General features: G+C 33.6%; 1 protein-coding gene across 2 annotated transcripts in view; it reads right to left on the bottom strand.

Annotated features, from left to right (window-relative positions):
* The window catches only part of Edil3 (EGF like repeats and discoidin domains 3), a 486,419-nt gene that overhangs the window by 108,332 nt on the left and 350,572 nt on the right, over positions 1-27,515 (bottom strand). For both annotated transcript variants that reach the window (XM_031360541.1, XM_031360542.1), the window contains 3 exons: positions 20,562-20,717; positions 18,810-18,954; positions 14,364-14,548 (listed from right to left, as the gene is read on the bottom strand). In XM_031360541.1, coding sequence (XP_031216401.1) covers positions 14,364-14,548; positions 18,810-18,954; positions 20,562-20,717 — 486 coding nt within the window. The remainder of the gene's footprint in view (positions 1-14,363; positions 14,549-18,809; positions 18,955-20,561; positions 20,718-27,515) is intronic.

The raw sequence follows: 27,515 nt of genomic DNA, 5'->3' as shown, positions 1-27,515 counted from the left end.
ATTTTAAGAAAAGTATTATGCATTGTTTAATGTGAAAGATTAAAATGCTCACCATGTAGAAAGGAAATAAACCTAATTTATTTATTCATTTACTAACAGCACTTGTTTTTGCCAATAATGTTGTATAAACACTAGGGATAAAAGCCATTTAAGACAGATGTAAACTTGAATACAATTACTACAAGACTCTACTATTTTTTAAACAGAACTAGCTACTAATCATGATTCTAGCTAAAAGATTGCTGGTTTCTCTCTTCATAATTTTGAAAACCCTTGCATGCGTATGTTTATGTTGCATAAAATATAATCAAATGAGTATAAGAAGTAACTTTATTGAGTGAAATGAAAAAATACATACTCTAGCTTTGTCTAAATATTTCTGATTGATTAAGAAAAAAGCAACTAGCAATGAAAAGGAACATGTAAAAATATAAATCTATTATTCAACAAACCTGTGGTCATATGCTAAGGAAGTGAAAACCTGTAAGAAATGAAGGACATTTTTATAAGTTAAGAGTTTATGTTACAGAGCATGGGAGATATGTTTCAAAATGGATACTGCTTAAGTTTGGTGTCCTATTTTAATGTAAATTGGTGAATAACCAAATAGGGACTCTATAGGAATATAGATTCAATTTCAATATTCAATTTCAACAAAAGAAAAAAACTTTAACTACTGGAGTGAAAAATATTATGTATTTAAACGTATCTAGCTATGTTCCTTGGAACATTGGAATATTTCTCAACTAGCCAGGTATCCTATATTCCTTTCCTTGATTAGAATGGTAAATGAATTTGACACACTAAATTAAGATGGTAAGCTAGGCTTAAGTCTAGTGTATGAAGATGAGATAAAATCAATGCATAAAATGCATTTTGAAAACTTAAAAACAAATATAGACCAAGAGATGACAGAAATCATTTTAGATATTGTCTACAGTGGAAAAGGAAGAATATTGTAAATGAAAAAAGAAAATTTGTAAATATATATTATTAATTGAATAAAGCACTATTATTAGATTCTATTCAAAATAAATGGGTTTAAAATTATACTAACTAGAAGCAAATTTAGAATTTGAAAACAGTTTTCCTTTTTTCAGGGTTAAGTCATATAATCTTTCTATGTTGTTTTTCATACAAAGCCATGTTTCTTAATAAAATGATGTTTATCCTTATCCTTATCCTTAGAAGAATATGTAAGTATGTAAATATATAACATACTAATATATGCCCATATATATGAATGCGATATATATATTTGGAGACAACTCTGACCACATGTGTTTGTCTTAACTAAGCATGTGAAGGAGTGGGCTAGGATACTGAACTGTAAATAATCCACAAAACAGGCAAGTCAGAAGAGATATAAAAACAGCTATATCTCCACACCCACAATATTTTCTATAAATAAATGTATTTTATCTTGATATTAACTAGTGACTAAGTTATTGACAACTAAAACAGACTTAAAAACATATATAGTAACAGATAAACAAAACAGAATTACTGAAACATTATAGCATCATTTACTTGAAATAAAAATTATGAAGGAGTCTTAGATAAACCAAATCAACAAGCCATGTGCAATTAACTATGGCCAAGTTTTCTGGACAAAGAATGCATATCTAGAATGTGATATACATGTAATAATTTCACATCACTAGATTGTGTGAAGAATATAATTATTTTTCCCAGTTATTATTTATTCTACTTTAAAACTAAACTAATTTCCAATGCTCAGTGTCCAATGTTTACTAATGTTATAACTGCATACAATTTTAATCATGGAGAAAAATTTTTAATCATGGAGAAAAAGTGAAGAATTGAGATCAAGAGATATACTAAAAATGTCAATCAAAATAAATGGCTGGGACTCAGCTGTTTAGAACTGTTCGAGGGTATTACCTCCTGAGAGAGGCAGTCACTTCATTTATTAGATACTCTAGAAAACACTATAGTAAATATCATTGCATGCACTGTCTAATATGTGTTGTGATCTCTTTGCATTGCAGATTGGCTTTCCAATCTTCAGTAAACTTCTCTGACTCCATAACTCCACTATTAAACAAAACCTGTTAGCTCACTGAAAGGGCTGCTTTACAGACAAATAGGATAACCAATTAACATTGACTCAGTTTTTCTTATGAATCCTTGCAAATGCTCATTTGATTTCAAATATTAATCTCAAAGTCTAGTCTTTACTCATAGGAGTGCTTTTCAACTCATTGTTTAAACACGAGAATTTATTATTATTATTTATTTATTTATTTATTTATTTATTTATTTATTTATTTTGGATTTTTGACACAAGGTTTCTCTGTGTAGCCCTGCTGTCCTGGAACTCACTCTGTAGACCAGGCTGGTCTTGAACTCAGAAATCTGCCTGCCTCTGCCTCCCAAGTGCTGGGATTAAAGGCGTGTGCTACCACCCCCCGGCTGAGAATTTATTATTTTATAAGTAGAAACATAATGTCACAAATTAAAGTTACTTATACATACATTCACACAGAGAGACATTAATGTCCATGACTTAAGAATATGAATGGGTTTCCTGAATTCACATCTACTTTATTAAGTCTATTCAGCTTTTCAATGTTTTAAATACTACTTATTAACAAATGCTTCCAAATACCTTCACTTTTTTTCTTGGCTTTTTAAATATTGAATCTAAAATCCTACGTAATATTTTTATGTAAGTACCTATTAAACTATGCTTTGCTTATTTCTAATTTTTTTTTACTGGAATAATGGTGAATTCCTTTGATAGAACTGGCTATAATCATTTTTTAAAGATTCTTTATATTTTAAATAAAGCAAGGTCATTTTTTGATTCCTTTTATTTACTTTAAATATACAAATGTTATAAATCATGATATTAGTTTCACATCTATGTCCATAATAATAGATTTTTCTTTTTGATTCTCTTTATGGATGCTTTCATCATATGGCTGCTGTGTACATAATAGTGTCAGTGTGCATTGAAAATCAGAATACTTCCTCACTGACTATTCCTGAGAATCCAGTGGCTAGTTAATCCGTGAAAACACCTTCTTCACTTCTTTTGTCACCCAATAATTGAGAGATTTAGATAAGGCAGATATGAAATCTATGGCCATGATATACTTTTACAATCATAAATAGTCTAAATGAAATAAAACTTATTTAATTAAGCTTAAACTTAATTTACACATATCTAACAAATTAATTAATATTAAAATGAATCTCTCTGGGGTAAGATGCTGTCTGTCATAAGTCAACACTAAAAAACACAACCTGACCATTCTATTAATTTTACTTATTTGGTTGAAATAATATGAGAATATCTTGAATTAATAAATACATGATAATGTTACAAAAATACAATAGGCAAAAAAACGCCATTTCCTTTGCTATAGCATTTTTTGGTGTTTATACATTATACTATATTGCCATTTATTAATTTTGGAAAATGTATTTTGGCAGTGACTATGCATTTTCTATAGTCATCACCAATAAGTAATGAATACTGATATAGTCTACTCACTGTCAACAACTTATGATAGATTATTTCAAAATATATAGTTTTTCAATAAATACAAATCAATTCCATTCTTTTCCCTCAGATACTTGAATCACAGCAAAATGAATTAAATTTTATAATTTACTAGAGTATGATAAGGAGTGCTTTCATTTCTGATTGATTAAACATTTAATATTTTCTCTCCTTGTTGAATCAGTTGGGCAACTAACATCATAAATGTTAGAGAAATTTACTCAGTTGTTAAAAGTTAATGATGAGATAATTAAAACACATGGCTGTTCAACAGTAGAGTTTCAATAAGGAAGATCCAAAATTAATATAATATGCATTTTAAATTGGTAACATTTATTATTATTTTTAAGTAAAAAGCTGGAAAATCTCTTAAATAAATATAATGTTTTATTTACTTAGTTTTGAATTTGTTTATTTTATGGATGACAGTCTATGACATTTATTAATACTACTTGCAGTTTTTTTTACCTGTTTAAATAAATTTTGACTTGCATTTCACCATTTATCTTGAAGTTCTACATTGGAGAAATATAAACACACACACATACATACACATGCAAAGACACACACATCATATATACACACACACCACACAGACCCACATATAGACATACCACACACACACACACACACACACACACACACACACACACACACACACACACACACACACACTGTCCTAATTTAATTTTCTGTTGCTGTGATAAAACATTTTAACTAAAAGTAACTTGGGGAAAAAAGGGTTTATTTGGATCATTTCCAAGTCTGGCATGGTCATGGTAGGAACAGAATGACATGATTCCTGCCCTGGGCAGGGCCAACTGGTTTGTTTCCAAGAGAACATCATGGCTTCTGTGGGTTTAAGGGCTGTTTTTTTTTTTTTTTTTTTTTTTTTTTTTTTTGTAATAATGTACACATTTTATGTTTCTCCTTCAAGGAATGTCCTCCCTGCTAATGTTAATGTCTCCATGATAATCAGAGACAGAATGAGTCCGGGAGGTGAAGGTGTGGTTAATGTCTCATCAAAATAGTAAATGCTGGGACCTTCAGGATAGCTCTTAAAACTGTGGGAAGGCACATGATTTCAAAAATATATAATTTTTCAAAAAAAATGATGCAATGTGAATTACATAATGAACTGCACAAATATAAAGGAACAAAAGCATTTGTGTTGTGAGCCAACTTGTCAGAAAGATACTAAGAAAGGAGATAAAGAGATTTAGGGATTGGTAATCACAGGAGATCCTACTCAGATAAGTTTTTTTTTTGTTTTCTTTGTTTGTACATTTGCTTGTTTGTTTGTTTAGGCTTATAAAGCAGACAGATTCCTGAGTTCAGGGTTAGCTTGGGACAGAGCAAGGTTAGGTCCACCTATCTAGAGTATCATATGTGCTTAACAGAGGCAGGCTGACCTCTGGATTCTGTAAAATTCTACCAGAGAATCCTTAACCTGATAAACAACTTCAGCAAAGTAGCTGGACATAAAGTTACATCAAACAAATCAATGGCCTTCCTCTACACAAAGGATAAACAGGCTGAGAAAGAAATTAGGGAAACAACACTCTTCACAATAGTCACAAATAATATAAAATACCTTGGTGTGACTCTAACTAAGCAAGTAAAAAATGTGTATGACAAGAACTTCAAGTCTTTGAAAAAGAAATCAAAGAAGATCTCAGAAGATGGAAAGATCTCCCATGCTCATGAATTGGCAGGATTAATATAGTAAAAATGGCCACCTGGCCAAAAGCAATCTACAGGTTCAATGCAATCCCCATCAAAATTCCAACTCAATTCTTCGCAGACTTAGAAAGAGCAATTTGCAAATTCATCTGGAATAACAAAAAAAACAAAAAAACAAAAAAAACAAAAAAAAAACTAGGATAGTGAAAACCATTCTCAACAATAAAAGAACCTGTGGTGGAATCACCATTCCTGACCTTAAGCTATACTACAGAGCAATTGTGATAAAAACTGCATGGTATTGGTACAGTGACAGGCAGGTGGATCAACGGAATAGAAATGAAGAGACAGAAATGAACCCACACACCTATGGTCACTTGATCTTTGTCAAAGGAACCAAAACCATCTAGTGGAAAAAAGACAGCATTTTCAACACATGGTATTGGCTCAACTGGCAGTTAGCTTGTAAAAGAATGAAAATCGATCCATTCCTATCTCCTTGTACAAAGCTCAAGTCCAAGTAGATCAAGGACCTCCACATAAAACCAGATACACTGAAACTAATAGAAAAGAAGGAGGGGTAGAGCCTTGAGCACATAGGCACAGGGGAAATTTTCCTGAAAAGAACACCAAAAGCTTATGCTCTAAGATCAAGAACTAACAAATGGGACCTCATAAAATTACATAGCTTCTGTAAGTCAAAGGACAAAATAGCAACCAACAGATTGGGAAAAGATTTTTAGCAATTCTATATCTGATAGAGGGCTAATATTCCAATATATACAAAGAATTCAAGAAGTTAGACTCCAGAGAACCAAATAACCCTATTAAAAATGGGGTACAGAGCCAAACAAAGAATTCTCAACTGACAAAAAATACCAAATGGCTGAGAAGCACCTAAATAAATGTTCAACATCTTTAGTTATCAGGGAAATGCAAATCAAAACAACCCTGAGATTCCACCTCACACCATTCAGGATGGTTAAGATCAAAAACTCAGGTGACAGCAGATGCTGGTGAAGTTGTGGAGAAAGAGGAACACTCCTTCATTGCTGGTGGGATTGCAGGCTAGTACAAGCACTCTGGAAATCAGTTTGGTGGTTTCTCTGGAAATTGACCATAGGACCCAGCTATACCACTCCTGGGCATATACCCGAAGATGCTCCAACATGGAATAAAGACACATGCTCTACTATGTTCATAGTAGCCTTATTTATAATAGCCAGAAACTGGAGACAAAACAGATGTCCCTCAACAGAGGAATTGATGTAGAAAATGTGATACATATACACAATGCAGTACTACTCAGCTATTAAAAACAATGAATTTATGAAATTCTTGGAAAATGGATGGATCTGGAGAATATCATCCTGAGTGAGATAACCCAATCACAAAAGAACATACATGGTATGCACTCACTGATAAGTGGATATTTGTCCAGAAGCCCAGAATACCCAAAATACAATCCACAAACCACAAGAAACTCAAGAAGAAGGAAGACCAAAGTGTGAATACTTTGTCCCTTCTTAAAAGGGGGAACAAAATACCCATGGAAGAAATTGCAGAGATAAAGTATGGGGCAGAGACTGAAGGAAGTACAATCCTGAGACTGCTACACCTGGGAATCCTTCCCATATTCAATCATCAAATTCAGACACTATTGTGGATGCCAGCAAGTGCTGGATTACAGGAGCCTGATATAGCTGTCTCCTGAGAGGCTCTGACAGTGCCCGATTAATACAGAAGTAGAGACTCACAACCACCCATTGGACTGAGCATAATGTTGCCAATGAAGGATCTAGAGAAAAAACCCAAGGAGCTGAAGAGTTTGCAGCACCTTAGGACGAACAACAATATAAACTACCTATTCTAGTATAGAACAATTGTATTCTAGTACACTCAGAGCTCCCAGGGACTAAACCACCAACCAAAGCATACACATAGCGGGACTAATGGCTCTAGCAGCATATGAATAGTAGAGGATAGCCTAGTTGGTCATCAATGAGGAAAGGTCCTTGGTCCTGTGAAGGTTCCATGCCCCAGTGTAGGGGAATGCCAGGACCAGGAAGCAGGAGAGGGTGGGTTGGTGAACAGGTGGAGGGGGGAGGGAACAGGGTTTTTTATTTTATTTATTTATTTATATTTTTGGAGGGGAAACCGGGAAAGGAGATATCATTTGACATGTAAATAAAGAAAATATCTAATTAAAAAAAGAAAAAAGAAAAAGAAAATGTGTGCTGGCTGTCTCCTAAGAATCAAAGGTCTGAGGTCACAGGATGCAGATTCATTGGATAATCACAAGGTTACCTGGAATAAATGACTGGATTGATAAGTAAAATAAATGACTGGGCCTATGGTCTGCAGGGAATGATCTGTTCAGAGAACATTTCAGAATAGCAAAGAGAATTGCTTAGAGAAGTGTCTCAAACAAAAATATATATAAAGTTCTGGAATGTTACTTCAAGCAAAACACAGGCCTCCATCTTGGACCCACGATGTAACTTCAAGTTATTTGTTTCACCACTTCCAGACATCCCTTTTTCAGAAGCCCCTTACAAGTTGAGGTTGGTCCTTGCCAACTTATAATTTCATTTCATAGTCTATCTTTAAGAGAAGTCAGGGCAAGGACTCAAGGCAAGAACATGGAGGGGGGAACTCAGGAAGAAGCCATGGAGGAGCACTCCTCACTGGCTTGTTCCTCTCCCAAGGTTGCTCAGGTTGTTTTTTTGTTTGTTTGTTTTTGTGTTTGCTTTGTTTTTGCTCTTGTTTTTGCTTTGTTTTGGCCACCTGTCCTGGGAAGGCACAACCCACAGTGGTGGGGTCCACCCCACATCAATCACCAAGAAAATGGCTTACAGACTTGCTTACAGGCCAATCTGCTATAGTCATTTTCTTATTTGTAATTTTATCTTACTGGATGACTCTGCCTTGTGTCGAGGTGACAGATACCAACCAGCATATATGTCTTCATATTTTATTATTTGGTGTCTAAGATTACATTTTGATGTTATACAAACTACAGGAACAGATTATGAGAAAGTGGTTCTGTAATTTAATTCAACTGAGAATCCAACATGACTTTCGACAACTTTACTTTCGACAACTTTACTGAAATCTAACTATACAAACTTATGGTGAGGTTTTTTAAAAATATGAAGCCAAAATGTTATTGAAATACTCTTTTTTATTACTTCTTATTTTAATTTAAAAATATTATTTTACATTTTGAGTCCATAATATAATCACAACATTTCTCCTTTCCTTTCTATTAATTCCATGAATGGTTTCAGGGTTGATCTTGGATAACAAATTGTGCTCTGACATGAGGAAGACTATTCCTTCAACTCTGAGCATTGTTAAGTAACTGCCTGAGGTTCACTGAGTAGGGTTGAGGTCTCTACTGTATTTTCTTGTCCACTTTGACATGTCTATTTGTTCTTGTTCAGCTTGTTTTCAGGCAGTCATGTTTGTGAGACCTTATCGGAATAAATTCTGACCTTCCTAAGACATACAACCTCACATAAAACTTGTTGATCCTCAGGCTGTTGCAATCTTTCTGCTCCTCTATCCTCAATGATCTTTAAGTTGCTAGTGTAAGAATTACTTTGGCAAGGTAACTCAGACAGAAAAAGAGCAAATCACATATTGCTTTTTCTCTGAGGCACTTCACTTCAAATCTTCTGATGTGAATACATGCTTTTGAATAACTTCAGAAACTAGGAGGGTAACAGGACCATTACTGAGGTGGAGGTTGGTGGTAATACAGAGGAAAGTATATGTATACACATGATCTGATTTAAGGAAATGCTAAAAATACATAGGCTCTAATTATGGAGAAAGATGATAAATACAAAAAAATGAAAAGATGTCTGAAAAATCATAAAGGTTCTTACTGTTAATGATTTACTTAAAAAGTAACTTAAAATATACTTAAGACTGTTTATAAGTATACACATACAGCTTAAATAAAAATTTCTCATCTGGACTGACAATGCTCCTTCCAAAAGGTAAAGATCATTTACCCAAAAGCAGGCAAGAAGCTGCCATTTATGTGTCTGGTCAGAGATGTCCAAGAGAATTCCTCAGTAATTGCTTAAAACTCCTCACACTTCAGATGCATCTAAGCTGAATGGAATTTGGCTGAATGCCTCCTTTCTATGGAATAACTTTTTTAGTACCATAAGGAGGGAATGGTGCCAATGAACCACAGCAGTGACCAGCATGGCATGAAAACTGCAAGGGTGCAGTAAAGGCACACATATCTGCAGTACTCAAAAGTTCTGCAATTGGATTTACGAGTGAAAATGTGCTTTGTTCTGGAAACCTAGACAATTTCCCAGGACTAGTAAAATCATAGATCTTGGAGGACAACCTATAACCACCACTTTACTAAACCAACATAGTCTCTAACTATACTCTAAATATGTTTCCTAATACACAAAGACAAATGTAGTCCTCATCCCTTACTGAGGAAATTTCTCTGTGATAAATGGAGACCATTACAGAAAATCACAACTAATCTAATGTGGAGTTGTAGGGCCCAGTGCCAATGAATTATCAATCATCAATCTCTCTCTCTCTTTCTCTCTCTCTCTCTTTCTCTCTCAACCTCTGTCTCTGTCTCTCTGTCTCTCTTTTGGTCTCTCTCTCTGTCTCTTCTCTCTCTCTCTTTTAGGGTAATAATCAAATTATGAATGAGAAATATCCATAAATCAAGTAATATTACTATAGTATTTTCAATGAGAATTTTAGGAAGCAGAAACTATCCCTTAACTTTGGATGGGATACTCAAACCATCATTTTTATTTGTTTGTTTGTTTGTTTTTTGTTTTATGTCTTTAAGAAATGGTTTCTATGTATAGTCCTGGTTGTCCTGGTACTTGCTCTGTAGATCAGGTTGACCTTGAACTCAGAGATCCAGCTGCCTCTGCCACCACAGACAGGTCTGGAAACCATCTCAATGGAGTTTTTTGTACAAAATTTTGATTATGTATTCAAGTTTAGGACTACAGCATGATAGAAGACCATTGGTGCTTTACTGTGAACCTAAACACAGTTTTGTTATTTTTAGGTAGAACCTTCATAAGAATTCCTGTTGAACAGTAATTCAGGAAGTTTATCAGTCATGATTTTCACAAATGAGACACTAATACAGCAACGTTTGCATGAGCATTCCAGACACTGCAATATCGTAGAAGACACAGGCAAGATCATTAGAGGACTGATAAGCACTGCATATTGAAGATATATTTAAAGCATAGGAATTCTTAAACGAACACATAAAAATTCTGTCTAACATATCATAATTAAATGAAATATGTTTTTGGCAGGATTAACTTACAATAAATTTCATTTACAAGTACTATTTGATTAAGTTAAGATAGAACATTAAGCTTGAATAAAACTCTTCCATGTGTTGCTCATATGTGAAAGTAACTTGTTTAAAACTTAATTTAGAAAGGATGAGCAATGAAGGAAGGAAACTGAGAAGGCAGAATGGCATCCTTTCTGAAGAGTTATTGCTCATTCCATTTAAAAACTCAACTAAATTAATTATTTCAGAAACCTCATTTAAAGATAAAATGTAGTCTATATGTCAACAGCTCCAAAATCACCATATGCATTTTTTTCTTTTATAAAAATTTAATCACATTTCCAACTAAACACTTACCAGCACCAATGCTATCTAACTGTGTGCAGTGGATAGATTACATTTCCTTAAGTAGAAAACATAGGAAAATACTCCCATACTGGAAGTTTTTCCTTGCACAATGCCAGAAAAATAAATAAATTATATAAGTTGTCAGTTTATTTTTCCTTAGAGAGTCAGGATATGTTTTGACATGATAAAAATTATATATCCACTTGAAGAAGTGGTCTCAGAATTGACAGAAAATATGTCATTGAGAGAATAAATCAATGCCAGTGCACAAGAGCCTTTAAGAAGACATCTTAAACAAAATGATGGATGTAGGTTTGCTCTAAAACCTCACAAATCTATTCATGTAAATATATTTTTTCATTTTTATCTTTCTAAAGAAATTTGCCTTTAGCCATTCCTTTGTGTGTGTATTTCTAGAATATACCCATCTGTCTAAGTTGCTATTTGTATATATAATAGTTTTCAGCTTTAAAATGTTTTCTGAATCATGAATAATCTTACTTATAATCAGAATATCTTAGAAATGACTTGGATACCTAACAATTTAAATATTTTATAGCCAAATGTCAAAATTAGTTTATCTTAATCATTGTTAATCCAAAGGAAGGTAGTGGACACTGTCCATAGTTTATTCACACTGTGAATTTGAAAGGACATATATTATTATTCTGTTTTAGAAGCTTGATCTTTGATTTACACACATACACACACACACACACACACATTTAAAATATTACTGATAAATGTAGGTATGCAGTTGTTATTCAATGGCAAAATTCTTACTTAATATGCCTGATACCTAGAATAATGATTTTAAAATATGCAACAGTTGACTTTTTATGCTGAGGATCACAATTATATACTGTACAGAGCAAAATGCATTGCTTAAATTTCTCTTGAAATAATTATCTCCATGCAACAAGTCATTATAACATATCTTCTATATGTCAGTATCAATTATTGTATTTGGCTAGGCACTGGAGTACAAGCTGAGAAAGCAAACAGACAGTCATTGCAATATGCCAGACATCTGAAGCTAACAATCTAGCATGGGATTACAACTTCAAAACTGCTTGATATTACTACAGTGAGGGTGTTGCTGAAATCATAGGAAAGCAGTAGTCTTATCTTCTATGTCTTTCCTTCCTCTTGCTCCAGTCATGCATAACCAAAGCAATATTAAAGTATTAAGTAGAAATTCCACAAATAAATATTTCACAGCTCTTAAGTAGCACTCCCTGAGTGTTGCCATGGGCTTTTGAGCTGAGTTCAGTGTACCTACTCTGTGTGTGCTACCTGCTCACTAGTGATTGCTCATGTTGATTTTATTACCTGTAACTATGTTGAAATTGCTTTGTTCACGTAAGCATTACTTTACTCCCAAATTATACACAAATACAAGAAGAATGATGAAAAGGAGGAACCACAGCACAAAACAAAGACGGGTCAGATTTAGTTCTTTCATTAATTGACAGTACTGCAAAAAAATATTGGGAGATATCCATATATAGATCCAGTATTATCTGTTGTTTTAGGCCTCTATAGGCATCTAGGAATGTATTCACCCATGATAATGTGAGACTAACATACGTAGGGAGATTCAACATCAGTTACAAGTAGAGCATACCCAAGGGATGAGCCTCTCTACAAGACGTGGCATCCAAAGCTGAGCTGAAGGATCTGCTGTCAGAAGACTGATGATTTTCTGTTTTCCTTTGCTTTAAGAAGAATAAATTTATAGCAGAACAGGGAAAGCCAGATGGTGTTAGGTTTGAGGAACTTGAGGAAATTCAAAGGAATATGATAAAAGATGAATGAAGACAAACTAGGGAAAGATTTTAGGCTGTATTAGAAATCTATATTTTATTCTTGGGCCTAGAGAAAGCATTGAAAATTGAATTTTAACATACACACAAAAACATGTGTCCAACTCACACATATACATGATTAAAAAACAGATTTTTTAAAAAGCATAAGAATAGAAAAGTAAGATGTGGGTAATGAGATTCAAGCGGAACACAAGAAATAGGAGTGGCTTGGATCAGAAAGTGACACTAAGAATTGGATTCTTACTGAAAGTAAGGATTGGAAGAATGGTCATAATTTTGAGATGAAATGGTCTTCATTTCAGTAGCTAAAATCACCAGTCATTGGTAAACCAGTAAATGCAAGGCATCGGCATAGATAAGAGAGACATTAGTGGAAGAAGAACCAGTAGATATGAGGCAATGACAACATGGAAACTTTAACAACCTCAGGAAAGAGGAAAATGAAGTTTGCTGTCATGTTAGTCAATTTAAAGATGAACTCTAAGAAACAAGTGAGAGCTTTAGAGCCTGAAGTGTGCTGATGCTCGAGTACAGGCTCAGGAGTATATTACATATAATCAATAGTTACATAGCGATTTAATGTAGTGCTATTGGCTAGATGAGAACAGCAGTTTGGATGACATAGTAAAAACAGAAAACACACCCATGCTTTAAAATAAAAATAGTAATAGAAACTCATATATAACCACATATAATGTCTGTAACCTAAATAATGGATCAAATAAAATTTAAGGCAACTAAAGAAAAAAAATGAGCATTTCTAATGATGAGAATATAATATTTTAAAACCCAATTAGAAAACTGAAATAGAGTATTAGAAATTTCAGGTGACCTTAGTAAAGACAACTGTGACTTTGTGAGGACTAGTATTTGTTGTTTAATTGTTTTGTTCTTGTTGTTATTGTGGTAGTGGTGGTGGCGTTTTACAGACCTACCATGATTTATCACACATTTCTAAGCTCATTGATAAAGCATGAAATCAAAGTGAAGCTCATATACATCAAAGAACCCTCTTTATGAAATTCATTCATCGTGGTTCTGTTGTTACAAGAGACATTAATAAAACTATGTATGCATGATGGTATCTCACAAATAAAGGTATTTCAAGAGGTCTGTTTTAAAAGGAATTAGATGTAACCTTATTTAATTGCAAGTTGTAAACAGGCTCTGCAGAATCTATATTTTTTCTTTATAAGCTAATTGTATGACAGGGTAATCAAATTATCTCATTGCTTAGAGGTAAAGAGATACTTTGTCATGAGTCATGATATCATGAGCCTTTTTTCAGGTCAGTGGCATGATTCCAGTATCTTTGGATTCTGATGTTAATTTTCAAAAATCAAATATAATACAAGCCATCAGAACAGATAAAACATAGAAAGTAGTTTGTCTCAAATTATATTCAGTTTGTTCAGGGTGATCTGGTACAATTTTTTCCAGCCAACTTGCCCACAGCCTCTATCTATAAGTCAGTGCTGAGTGGATGCAGGGCAGAGAAATGATTTCATATGAAATTTCTGTTTTCCTAGTTTGGCAAAGTAAAATACAAAAACATATTTAAAACAGTCTAAAATAATGATTATGACATGCAGCTAGAAACTCAGAAATCTTTTAAGGCTCAAGAGTGGTGGGTGATGAAACAGTCTCAGGCTATTACCTGTAACCATTGTGACTGGTCGTTATGGCCCGAAGTCCAGGCATTTACTTTGCCTTGCTTGTCCAGCCTGGCTTTCCTTGGTTCCCAAGTAAACATGTCCATGTTGAGTGTTCTGAAGACACTGGAGGCAGTGATCTGGTAGTCTTGTATATGCCCTGATTTCATCCCCAAAGGTTCCGAACAGCCTGGTAGAATAAGAAGAACTCTATGAAGAAAACAATTTATCATCCTGGAACTTTTCCTTGTTCATTTCAGATTGGCAGGAGAAGATGGAACATAATGCTATTCATTCCCCCAAAGAGAGAACATCTAAATTCAAAAAAAGACCTATAATCAGAAATAAATCTGGAATAAAATAGAAAAACAAGATAGCCAATTCAAGTTATTTTGTCTGAATATATTTTGGAAAAATTGAAAACAAGACAGACAATTCAGACTACTTTTCTGTGATAGATGATTTTGCAATATGAAAACATTGCTGAAATGCTCTCTCCTGTCTCATTACTGGAAGCCTCAAGACTGTTCCCCAGTTTTCAACAATTTTATTGTGTCTTGGAGAATGGTGCATTTTCTCATAAAGTATATTTGGTTTTCTTTATTTGTTTTCATAATATCACCAATGGAAATTCCCCCAGTACAGAGTCATTTTTGTAAATCACTCCACACTCATATTCTAAACTGGACAGCATTTTGTTGTCTAAGAAATAAGCACTACTCTTATAGTTTAGAGACAGTGTCTCACACTGTAGACAGGCTGGCCTTTACTCCAACAATCTTCACTTAGCTTTTAAGTGATAGAAAAAAGGTATGTGCTAAAATCTTCAACACTAATTTATATCATTTATTATTCTGACATAAATATGATATAAATAAGGGAGGAAGGTAATATTTACAATGTGCCAGGCATTGTATAGTTGTGAAATTGGAATGTAGAAAAACGATTAAGATAATAAGAGTGTATGTGTATGTAGGTATGTATCTTACTGTTATAAATATAAATATTTATATGTGTGTATAAAACTATTAGTATTCTTTTCATAAATTCTTATATTAATACTTAATAACATTGAATACTTCCATATTTTGGAAATTATCAAGTTTATCACAGGTGTTTCCAATTATATTGTGTTACAACACTTGGATTTGTATGGTCATGAAAATGTACTGTCCATGTGTGAGTGTGCTAAGAACTTACCAGGTTTGTCTAGGAGACATGCATCTCTCATTACATTGTTCAGTAAACCAGTCTTTCCTTTAAAAGTTGCTACATTTTTGCCAAGGAATTAGAACTTCTACAGCCTAATAACTTCTTTGCATATCCTACTGGTCTTTCCTTCACTAGATGTGTGGTCTTATACTTATTAGATATTTAATTTATGTTTCAGTGTTCAAAGTGAGGATAACAGTAGAAACTAACTTGGATAGGTATCTTAGGATATTAGTTCATAAACTACCAAGTATTTAGAAACATTAATGGGATAATCAACATTCAACGAAAGTTAGCTCTTCTTACTATTTACAAAAAACTCATTCCAGCAGAAACAAATGCTAAGTCTCCAATTGTCAGTATACCAGTGATTGCCAACTGGGTACTGCTATTCCACATATGTTACATTATGTGTACGCTTTAAGAGAAAGGAAAGAACTCTTCACTAATAATAATCAACTTTCTCTAATTGCTGTCTGCCCTAGTCAAAGTGAATCAGTTTCTTCCTTCCTGGGGCTGCTCCACTTAGTCTGCCCCTCTTTATTTTTACTGCATGACAAGAAGAGGCATGGAAGGCTGTTTTGTTAGTCAGAGCCATACTGAAGAGACCTATATCCTAAACCCAATTTTAACAAAGTCTAAAACTAAAATGCAAATTCTGACAGAAAAAAATACATTTCCCTAACAAAGATTCCAAATTCTAAAATGTTCTAATAATCATGATGACATGATACTTGTATTCAGACAATTCCAAAGTAATATGGACTGTCTGAATGAAAAACTTCTGAATTCTCCTATTTAGATCTTGCCCTCAGCCCCTGCTGTAGATATATCTTTGTAAAATTTTTGGTTAGCTTGCAGAAGATGTGCAGTAAAGAAATATAGCTACTTTTTATTTCTTTGAGATAAAGTATCTGAAAAATTCAATACAAAAGAAATGTATTCAATTATTTCTTTTTAATCACATAATTTACTTCATGTCTTTCTGATGTCCAGTTCATAGCTAAAAATAAGTTCAGTAATTACTAATTAGAAGAATGGGAGAATGAGTTTTATTTCTCTAATTATTATCATGACCTATATCCTTCCAAATGTAGTAAGTTACCTTTCAGACAGTGTAAAAGATGTTTCTTTCAAGTGCCTGAATGAGATTAGCTGCTTCTAGGCAAGGTTAAAGATCTAAGACTGCTGAAAACAGTTATCGGGTCTCGGGCTTCCAGTATTGCATACCCCAAAGAAATATCTTAGAATATTATAAAATATTATATCCATGTTTATTTTCAAGAATCTCAGCTAAATTATTTAGCAATGGACTTAATATTTCACAAATTTTGTGTATCATGTGATTTTGTGAATACAAACTAACTCTTTTACCAGTATGAACATTATATGTGGTGTGTGTGTGTGTGTGTGTGTGTGTGTGTGTGTGTGTGTGTCAAGTATTAACATAAGCATTGATTATATCTTTGGTGAAATTCTCCTTTTTAAAAACAGTCAGCAAGATAGATTGTTTTCTGCACCCAAGTTTAAAATCAATTTGTGGGGATGGGAGATGGAGCACTGCTTCCTTTTGAGAAAATAAAGTCTGTAAAGTGTCAGGTGTAACTTCTTGTCAAGCTAGAAAGCAAAATATATTTACACCTTAAGGGTGTAACGGTGTCATGTATGAGAAGCTGATCCTCATGAATCAAAGGACTGATGAATTGGGGAAGGTGATGTTAAACAACAAAAAAACCACAGGCCTTACTCCAAACCTCATCCTACTGTGGCTTCCTTGTGATTGCTTTATGATGAATGGCTTAGGGATGACGCTGGCCTCTGGTGATATGGTGACATGCAATACTAACTCTCTGTGGCAGTAATTCTGCTCACATTTACTGACAGTCAATAATCCGGTCTAAATAATTCAAAACAATCTCTCTGCTAAGATAAATTAATGACAGTGAAATCATTCCATAATAAATACCAGCAATGTAGACTATAGTTGCATGATACTTAAGATAGGTTCACTGATAAGGAACATTTATTCTCAATTCTTTTACTCTTCATAAAGACTGGTATTTTAATACCATATTCTATTTGCTTAAAATTGTTTTCTTTTTCTGTAACACAAATAAATATGAGGAGGTAAGCAGACATCAAGTATGAAGTTTAACCCTTGAATATCCTCAGAGTTTTCTCCTTCTAGGGAAGAGATTCTAATGAGGGACAGGAAGAGAGAAGTATGGGTTCATGGGGGACAAAAGATTTAAGATAATATAGGGAAAGAGTAATGAGATGGATTAAACATATGTACAGCATTTTTCAAAGAAGTAACTTAATTTTTAAAACTAGCATTGTTCTTTCAAATTTGGAAGTTATTTTCCCTGTTTGGGGCCTTATGCTAAAACTGTGACATAAGTGAACATTCTAATTTATTCAGTGATTTGATCAAAAGAAATCTTTTGCCACCATGGCAAAGATAGGTAAGTTTTCAATGCATAAAATACAGTAACTGTCCCCTAAAACATAATTGGGTTGAATATGCAGAAGTGATTTTTCTATTTAATTCATAATATAGTTAGAAAAATAAAATGGAATTCAGACATAAAGTTTTCATGTTTTTATCTTGTTCTGATTATATGTGAGAAGAATTATTTAATTCTATAGTGTTTGATTGATTATCCTTGAAATACATAACCATGACATATAATAAGCAGGTTGATAGCTGAGAATGCTCAAAAATGAATTTATAGTAGTGTTCTTGGTGTTGATGCATTGTTCTCTAGTGTAGGATGATAAATTTACATGTTTCATCAAAATCTAAAAGGAAAGCACCAAGTTTAAAAATAAAACTCACTTTCTTTGAAACTTTCAGCCTAAATTTGCACAATTTATGAGGTCAAGCAGAATGTAATTTTAACTTGAACTTTCATTACTAAACATAAATCATATTTACAACCAAAACCAACTGAGCATATCTTTTGACAACAGTTTCTCATGAGAATTCCCTGTATTCTGTTTTATTACACAGAGATATACTTGATGTTATATAATTTCTGTATAGTGCTTTACAACTTTAGTTGACACAGAAACAGCATTTTTTTTTCTCACCGAACCATGCCCTACATATTCTGTAAAAGAAATAAACTTCTTTAAGTGCTGAAAACCTTGTGATTAGCAGCTGACCGCATATAGAGATATTTTGTGTTTTCTCTGTTCTATAAAGGCAGTTTCAGCATAGAAAACAGTTAACTTACCGGAGAGCTCACAGCCAAGAAGTTCCATTCTTAAAGTACAGTGCCTTCGACAAATTTGCGGGTAGAGTCTTACATACTGAGCTTTGATTGGGGGTGTGAAAGAATTAGCATAGGGTGTATTGTTATCAACATTTCCACGGAAGACCTGTGTGTAAAGACATATACAGGATTTTAAAAGTTGAGCATGGTGGAACATGTCTGAATAATAGTTTTAAGGAAGCTGAAATAGGAGGATGTTTTGGAGACAGGAAGATTACTATGAGTTCAAAGTCAGCCTATACTTTAGAGAGAGACCCTGATACTCATATATGTATACATATATTTGTATATGTTAAAGGTGTATGTGTGTATATGAACACATGAATGTGCACAGATGGGTATGTGCATGTGTGTGTATACATATATTTGCATAGATTCCTTAATCATTTTCAATAATGTATTCTATGTTTCACTTAAAACTATTTTTAAAAAATATAATTAAATATTAATGAGAATTTAGGAAGTGCTTTGCCATCAGCAGTTAACAATAACAACAGCAGCAGGAACAACAACAGCTACATATGAAACCTGATTTATATGAACAATGCTGTGTTTTAAATTTTAAAATTAAAATTTTAAAATGCTATGTACTGGGTCATATTAGTACTCCCCTGACTAAAGAAAATGTTTATTTTATTCATACATGTATTTTGCATACATGTATATATGGACACCAAGTGTGTACTACCAAGGTTAGACAAAGACATCAGATCCATTGAAATTGTAGTTAACTAGATTGTTAAAACCCACAGTGTAGGTGCTGGATACCTCACCCAAGGATTCTACAAGAACAATAAATTCTCTTATTTGCTGATCCATCTCTCTAGCCTCTTTATTTACCACTTTAAAGACCAGGACTGTAGAAACAGGGGAAGTCATTCTCTCTGTCTCTGTCTCTCCATATCTATGTATCTATCGGTGTATCTGTGTATTATCTATATCTATCTATCTATCTATCTATCTATCTATCTATCTATCTATCTATCATCTATCTATCTTCCATCTGTCTGTGTGTTTGTCTATCATCTATCTGCCTACCTATTTATCAACTCTTTTCTGTCTGCCCATCTGACTGTCTGTCTGCCCATCTATCTGTCTGCTTGTCTGTCTGTCTGTCTGTCTATCATCTGTCTCTTAAAAATTAGCACCCTAAATTCTTCAGCTTAACTTGAGTCTGTTCTCTTGCAAATTAATTCCTTCTATGCATCCTAATCAGACTTTCAAGTATAATTACAAAATGAATTAGTTTAAAATTCCGAACACTAAAGGAAAAGGAACACTACAGCAATTTATTCTTTTCAGTGACAAATACATTTCCAATGTGAAATATATACAGATTTCTATCATTTCTATTATTTAATATCCTTGTTTTTTACAATAATTTATTTGATTGAAGAAAAACTATCTGTAAAAGCCAGGAGAATAAATTGGGAAGCTGATTGTCCTTAAAGTAGCTTAACTGTTATTTACAACACTCTGCTAACTTTTTGAGAAGTACATGTAGAAGCACCAATTAAAATTTGAGAAAAGTTTTAAGTGGCAGCTGTTAGAAATTTCTAACTTAAGGAAGCCCTGCTCCCTTTTACCCAATTAAATCTCAAAATCTTCAGAAATATATTTGAACATAAGCCTCTAGCAGAAGGCTCAGGTGGCACTTGATAACATGGTCATCATGGAATCTTAGTTAAATTCCATAGAGTGAGTTAGTCTTACCATGTCTTCATTGGTGCCTTTTACTTTGTACATTGCCCAGGTCTTCCCGTCATTGCTATAAGCAATTTTGTAGGATTTTATGTATTCTGGGCTTCCAATCCTTTTTGCTCCTTGGGTAATAACACCAGTGACTCGCATTTTTCTTTGCAAATTTATCTGAGGAGACAAATATAATCAATGAAAACCTCTCCTCTCATTGCTGTTAGCATTTCAATATGGGCAATATCAATGCTGGCATCAGCACATTTTACTTATCTTCATAGATTTAACTGGTACAAAATATAATGAATATTTAGTATTTTTTCATGCAAATATATCAAACAGTGATATAGTAACTTTAAATTAAAAATATCTTCCAGGGATGGCATAGACAAACACTATTCCATGTTCAGTGCACCCTCCTCCTCCAACATAGAAAGAGAAAGTCTTTGGTTGACCATGTTATGCAAGGCTCTTTCATTAACTCAATGATGGAAATACTCTTCTGTTTAAAGTAATCCTGTTATCACTGTGAAATTCTGATGGCAATGTGTTTGATTGTTAGTATATCTCACTGACTGAGGACTCCAGAGTTTCCCCTGAAAGTAAGCATAGCATAGCAAGCCCAACGGAATGTTGAATGTTAGAAGAAAAGCTAAAAGCCCAAATGTTCCAGAACCAACCACAAGCATCTGTGCTTTCTGGCTCTTACTCCTTCCATCTCTGCTGCGGTGGGCAAAGGGTTAGGAGATGGAGGAGCTTTACAGCTTCAGCTAGTAGCTGCTTTTCTCTTCAGTTTCTCACATGGCAACTTTCAAATTCATATGCTTTTCCCATTGTAAATTAATTTGCTGCAGGAATCATAGACAGCTACATTTAAAAAATATGATTCTGCCGTTTAAATAGAAAGCACCTTTTGACTCTTACTTTACAATAGTTAATTTTACCATAACATGGAAACATGTTTTATTCAATTACTGAATAAACACCAAACTTCATTTCATTTTCTCTCGGTGCTTTCATTATATTTACACATTTATATTTAACAGAAAATTACCATTTTAGATAAATGGCTCTCTCTAAATCATTATTCTCTTTTTCACTACAAATAAAGGTAATTTAAATGTCTCTCACATTTATATTAGTTACTAGTTCAGCAACATTTTTCCTGAGAAAAGTCATCAATGCCCCAGATGCCTGTGAATAGGCTTTTCTATGATCTGATAAGTCTTTGAGATGAGCATTTAAGTAATAGAGGTTGTAAAAGAAGGTACCAGAGGCACTATATCAAACAGTTGTCTCAATGTCTGAATATCATAACTTTAGGGCCACCTTCTGTAAAGCTCAGCCTTACTCTTGTAACAACAACAACAACAATATATATATATGTGTATATATGTATACACATATATATATATATATGTGTGTGCGTGTGTGCGTGTGTGTTTACACACACACTGAGAGAGAGAGAGAGAGAGAGAGAGAGAGAGAGAGAGAGAGAGAGAGAGAGAGAGAGAGAGAGAGAGAGAGGATAGTCCCTAGTTTAATATGTTGAGCAGAGCATCCCATATTTCAGTGAAGTTTAACTTTGCTTGTTCCCAGATAATCCAGATTCTGAAGCCTATGGTCATTAACGGACTGCCAATTGTCCCATGTTTCTTCAACAGTGCTGTATGGATTTACCCTTACATTCAACTGCACATTTCTCTTGTTGTGGTCAGACATCAAAATGATGAAAGCTATGGATGTATTCTCAACTCCATTCTTGTTCACAGACTCAAAAAGTGAACACACTCCTCAAATGTAAATTTTACTCACTATTTTTAGTATTTATCTGCATTTGATTCAGTCCGATGATGACGATGTGACGTTTTTACTGTGTACTTTTTACTAGGTAAACCCTGATAGACACTTTCATTATGCTAAGTAAATTTGCAAGTTGCTATGCAACCAGTTTGCCTGTGATCCTTTCTTACTCTTCTTGTTTAACTCTGGGGAGTCTTCTGAGGCTGAACATTCCCCATCCGTGCAACATAAACAGTGGACACTTTGAATTATGTTTCCTCCCATTTTGGAAGCCAGCCTTTTTAAAAACCACATTTCATACTGCAGAGAATTCCTTTCTCAATTATGTTTTATCTCATTTCAATTATCTTGTTTATGCCTCTTGTAGACAGCCAAATTATCTCAGCTAGAAATTTGGCTGATAAGATATACAGTAATTTTCTAAAGCCTAAGTGATAAAATTGTACAGAATTATACAATAGAAATCTGAAAGAGTTTTTCTCCAAATTATTAGAAGTTGTTTTAAAAGGTTCATATTTTCTCCAGCATATAATGAGATGTAAGTATATATTCTAAGAATGTAGAACTCCAGTTAGTAAAACATCATCTCACTTGAATTGTCCCCAATAAGTAAACATTTGCAATGAAATATCAGCAGTTTTCATTAAATAATAAAGAAAATAAAACTTTTAAAAGTTATGTTTGTAGTATAGATTCTAGGATTTCATTGGGCTTTAGAATACTGATAATTATATACCTTGAATATAATACTTGGAAAATCGGAATTCAATACAATGGAATGAGAATTTCATTTTCATGATGGAACTCAAATTTAAAACTAGGAATCTAAATTGTTGTATGAAAATAAAAAAATAACCGGGCCGTGGTAGTGCATGCCTTTAATTCCAGCACTTGGGAGGCAGAGGCAGGCGGATTTCTGAGTTCATGTCCAGCCTGGTCTACAGTACAAGTTCTAGCCAGGGCTATACAGAGAAACCCTGTCTTGAAACAAAACAAAATAACAAAACAAAACAGAACAAAACAAAATAAAACAAAACAAAAGAAAAAATAAAGTTGGCCTTGGAGGGAGACTAAGACATGGTTTTAGAGGCATTGCCACGTTAAAGATCTGCGGCAAGCAGACGTAGTTTATCCCATTAAACGTTTCTATGTTTGATTCCTGCCAGGCAACCTATTCAAGCTGATCTTAGATTATCTTACCTTGTAGACCATAGTGGACACTATATTAACTGTCTTTTGAAAATCCCATTGGATATTTTTAAATTATTCTGTGAGTCCTTATATTAAAAAATGTAGTTTCATTTATATAAATGGTTACAAAATTGATAATTCTGCACAGAAACAGTGGGTTTCCTGTGTGACCATAAAAGACCAAAGTACCTTTTGTGGTATTTGCAGCACATTGTGTCCCTTAATGATGCGAATAAGAACATTCATTCAGCTTTACATGCATAGAGCCCATGCTGAGTCCAGGCAGCAACAGAGAGAATTGGTGAATTCATACCTACTGTGTTACTTCCTACCTATGTATTGTTCAATTTGTCAAACATTGAAGCTTAATTTTATGAACTGCTTAAGGGATTTTTAATAAAGTTTTGATATATAAACATTATATAATATACACATGAAAACTTACCCACCTAGCAAACTTTAAAAATATTTGATATTTGGTTTGATTTTTGTTTTTTTTTTTCAGCAGGGGATTAAATTAAAACATTCCATTGGTATTTAGTCCTTAAGGAGAATAATTTTATGAATTAAAATTCATAATAACCACCCCAAACTAATTTTGAAAATTACTTTGAGAATTTTGTATCACTAAGACACCTAGGGCTACAATTATTAATGCTACGCATACATGTATTTATATGCTTATATGTGATGTATGCATGTGTTTCTATGTGCATGTATACATGTGTTTGTGAATGTATATGTGTACATTAAATATGTATGTTTGCAGCTATGTGTATCTGTGTGTATGTATATATTGATGTGCATCTGTATGTATTTGTGTATGTATACATGCGGTTATCTATTCATATGTGTGTAAATATGACCATGAGTTTCAATATGGTATGCAGAGAGGAAATTTAAAATTTTTTTAAATAGATAGCAATTCGAATGGTCTTCTAGGCTTCTAAACCGCATCCAACATCGAAAATGTTCTTGTTAGAAATAACAGATAAAAGTCTTTTCTATCAAATACTCTAAAACTTGTATTTAGAACAAGAAATTAAAATATTTTCCACCTTTTCCCTCATCCTTTCAGAGTATTATGCAAATGTTTTAATACTGCCCACCCAATAAACCTTTTTTTTTATACAAAGGCCCCTATTGCATTTTAAGTCTGTGATAGCAGTGATCCTTGTCCTCCATTTCCTGTGTATTTTCAGACTATCCAGCTAATTCGGATACTGAGTGAGGTCAGACTCCAGACAATAGGGAAAAGATACAGCCACTACCTAGGTTAGATTAAAACACAAACATACTTTTATCTCAGTATGTGTTTGCCTTACCAGAGAACACACTCTTAGTCAAGTATAAAGTCTAACTTGTTCAGAAGTTTTAGTTGGAATAGTATTCTCTTTCTTTGTGACTTACTTCTAACATCCTATTTCAAGAAATGGCTGAAAAAGTGACCGAGATTAATCATACTCTGAAACACACACACACACACACACACACACACACACACACACACACACTCCCCAGCAAGAGTAAAAAGTCCTAACAGTTCTATGGAAAATCTTTAGTGCAATTGGAAATTTTCTGCCGGAAGCATATGAAGTAGAATTCCAGGGGCTCAGGGGTGTTAGGTATGAAAATTCTAGACATATCACTTCTTCTGCACACTTTGTTTGTTTGAGCTCAGTACCAGCTGTCACTCATGAAGGTCAGACTTAAAATGTGGGAGAGACTGAAAGGGGCGCTTGTGGTTATGAGCAAGCCTCTGCACTCCACATCGCACTTAGGGACAGGACAAGTACAGCAGAGGTTGGGAAGGTAGAAACGGGGATTCCTACAGCTTGATAAATAGCCACTCTAGATGAGTAGTTGAGCTCTAGGGTCAGTCTCAAGATTAACAAAAAAAATGTGGAGAGCAATCACGGAAAGCATTCAGTGTTAACCTTGGACCTTCACATGTAAGAACATATGTGTGCACCTTCATATGAATACATATATTATAAATAAAAAATATTAAATAATCTGATAGTGGTATATGTAGAAACAAAAATATCTAGAAGAGAATTATAAATACATAGGCATATATAATTATATATGAATATATATACCTTTGTGTGTATATATGTATATTTTTTTGTGTGGATATATATATGTTTGCATATATAGTTATGTATAGCTATTTTATATATTCACATTATTATATACAATATATAACTATATTAGATATTTATATTATTTATATATAAATTATATTATATAAAATGTATATATAACTGGATATGAAATTAATGATATTTAACTAAAGAGAAAGTAACATCAAAGTCTATATTGGTACAGTTTGGTAAGTATCTTAAGTAATCAGTATATCAACATCGACTACTTAATTCCAGGAATTTTTCAAAAGAACTGAGCACTTAATGAAAATAATAAAGAAACTAAGGACTAGTCAGAGGAAAACAGAATTTAAAATAATCTCATATAGAGGCTTGAAAGATATATTTCTTTGCTTATGAGCTCTTACTGCTCTTTCAGAGGACCTGGGTTTGTATCCCAGCCCCAGCACGGCAGATCACAATCTTCAGTAACTGGTTATAGATGACCCGATGCTCTGTCTATCTTCCATGAGCATGAGACATACAAGCAAAGCACATATGTACATACAAAAAGAAAAAAAACCCACTCATACATGTAATGTAAGTCCAAAGAGCACTATCAAAGTGAGTAATATTTTTATACATGAAACAAAATTTTAAAGTCTTATATCGAACAGAAATGTCTTCAATAAAAAAGTCAAGGCGCAAATGGCAAGTAAGACTAATAATTTGCAATTCACATTATAGCAAAGTGATTTATCTAAAAAAAATGGATAACCTTTTATCACTCAGAAGTATAATCATACATAGGTAAATTGATAAAAGTTCAAAGCTGGTCTTTTCAGTACTGTGTATCATAAAACATAATTTCCAATAATTTAAAAGTTCTATCAAGAGATAAATAAGGATTTTCATGATATAAAAGTTCAGAACGTGTTTACTGGCAAGTAGTAAAACAAAAGAACAAGAACAAGAGATGGTGTTACAGGGATAGCAGTAATGGGGCAATTAAGGGAAGGGAACTGAGTGGGAAAAGAGAGAGGGAGAGACAGAGGGGAGAACAACTGATAGAGAGATCTTAGCACATTGATACAGGAAACAGGGCTTCATCGACTCACAGTCAATTATATATTTCCAATAAACCCGAACAAAATTAAGATTTCTGTTATACTGATACATCACAAGAAAAGTTCGTAGCAGTGGCTGAAATATCAAAACTTGACTGGCAGTCAGTGTGGGTCATTTCTTTAACTTTAGCATTTAAGACAGAAAGATTGCCACGAGTGAGAAGCCATTGTAGGGTATGTAAGGAGTTAAAACTGAGCCTGGCATACAGAGGAAGGCTCTGTCAAAACCAAAACCAGAAAAAGAACCAGAATGAAAAACAGAACCAGAACCAGAACCAGAACCCAAACCAAAATGAACTAGAATGGATTTTATCAAAAAATATAGCTCAAACATTTAGTCTTAGAATACTCATATAAAACAAAGCACAAGTATTATGATATGTGTGTGTATGCTTTTTAATATGTATGAGGAGAGCATATTGTGTTAGACATTTATAATAAAATATTTTAGAAATGTTGATTAAGCCAGGCAGTGGTGGTTCATGCCTTTAATCCCAGCACTTGGGAGGCAGAGGCAGGTGGATTTCTGAGTTGGAGGCCAGCCTGGTCTACAGAGTTCTAGGATAACCAGGGCTACACAGAGAAACCCTGTCTTGAAAAACCAAAAATAAATACATAAATACATAAATACATAAATACATAAATACATAAATACATAAATGAAATGTTGATTGATTTAGGCATTAGAAGTGGATTGGAATTGCATTGAATCTGTAGATTGCCTTCGGTAAGATGGCCATTTTTACTATATTAATCCTGCCAAT

The sequence above is a fragment of the Mastomys coucha genome, unplaced genomic scaffold, assembly GCF_008632895.1.
Source record: "Mastomys coucha isolate ucsf_1 unplaced genomic scaffold, UCSF_Mcou_1 pScaffold8, whole genome shotgun sequence".
NCBI classification, from domain to species: domain Eukaryota; kingdom Metazoa; phylum Chordata; class Mammalia; order Rodentia; family Muridae; genus Mastomys; species Mastomys coucha.
This window is presented reverse-complemented; position numbering and strand designations above follow the sequence as displayed.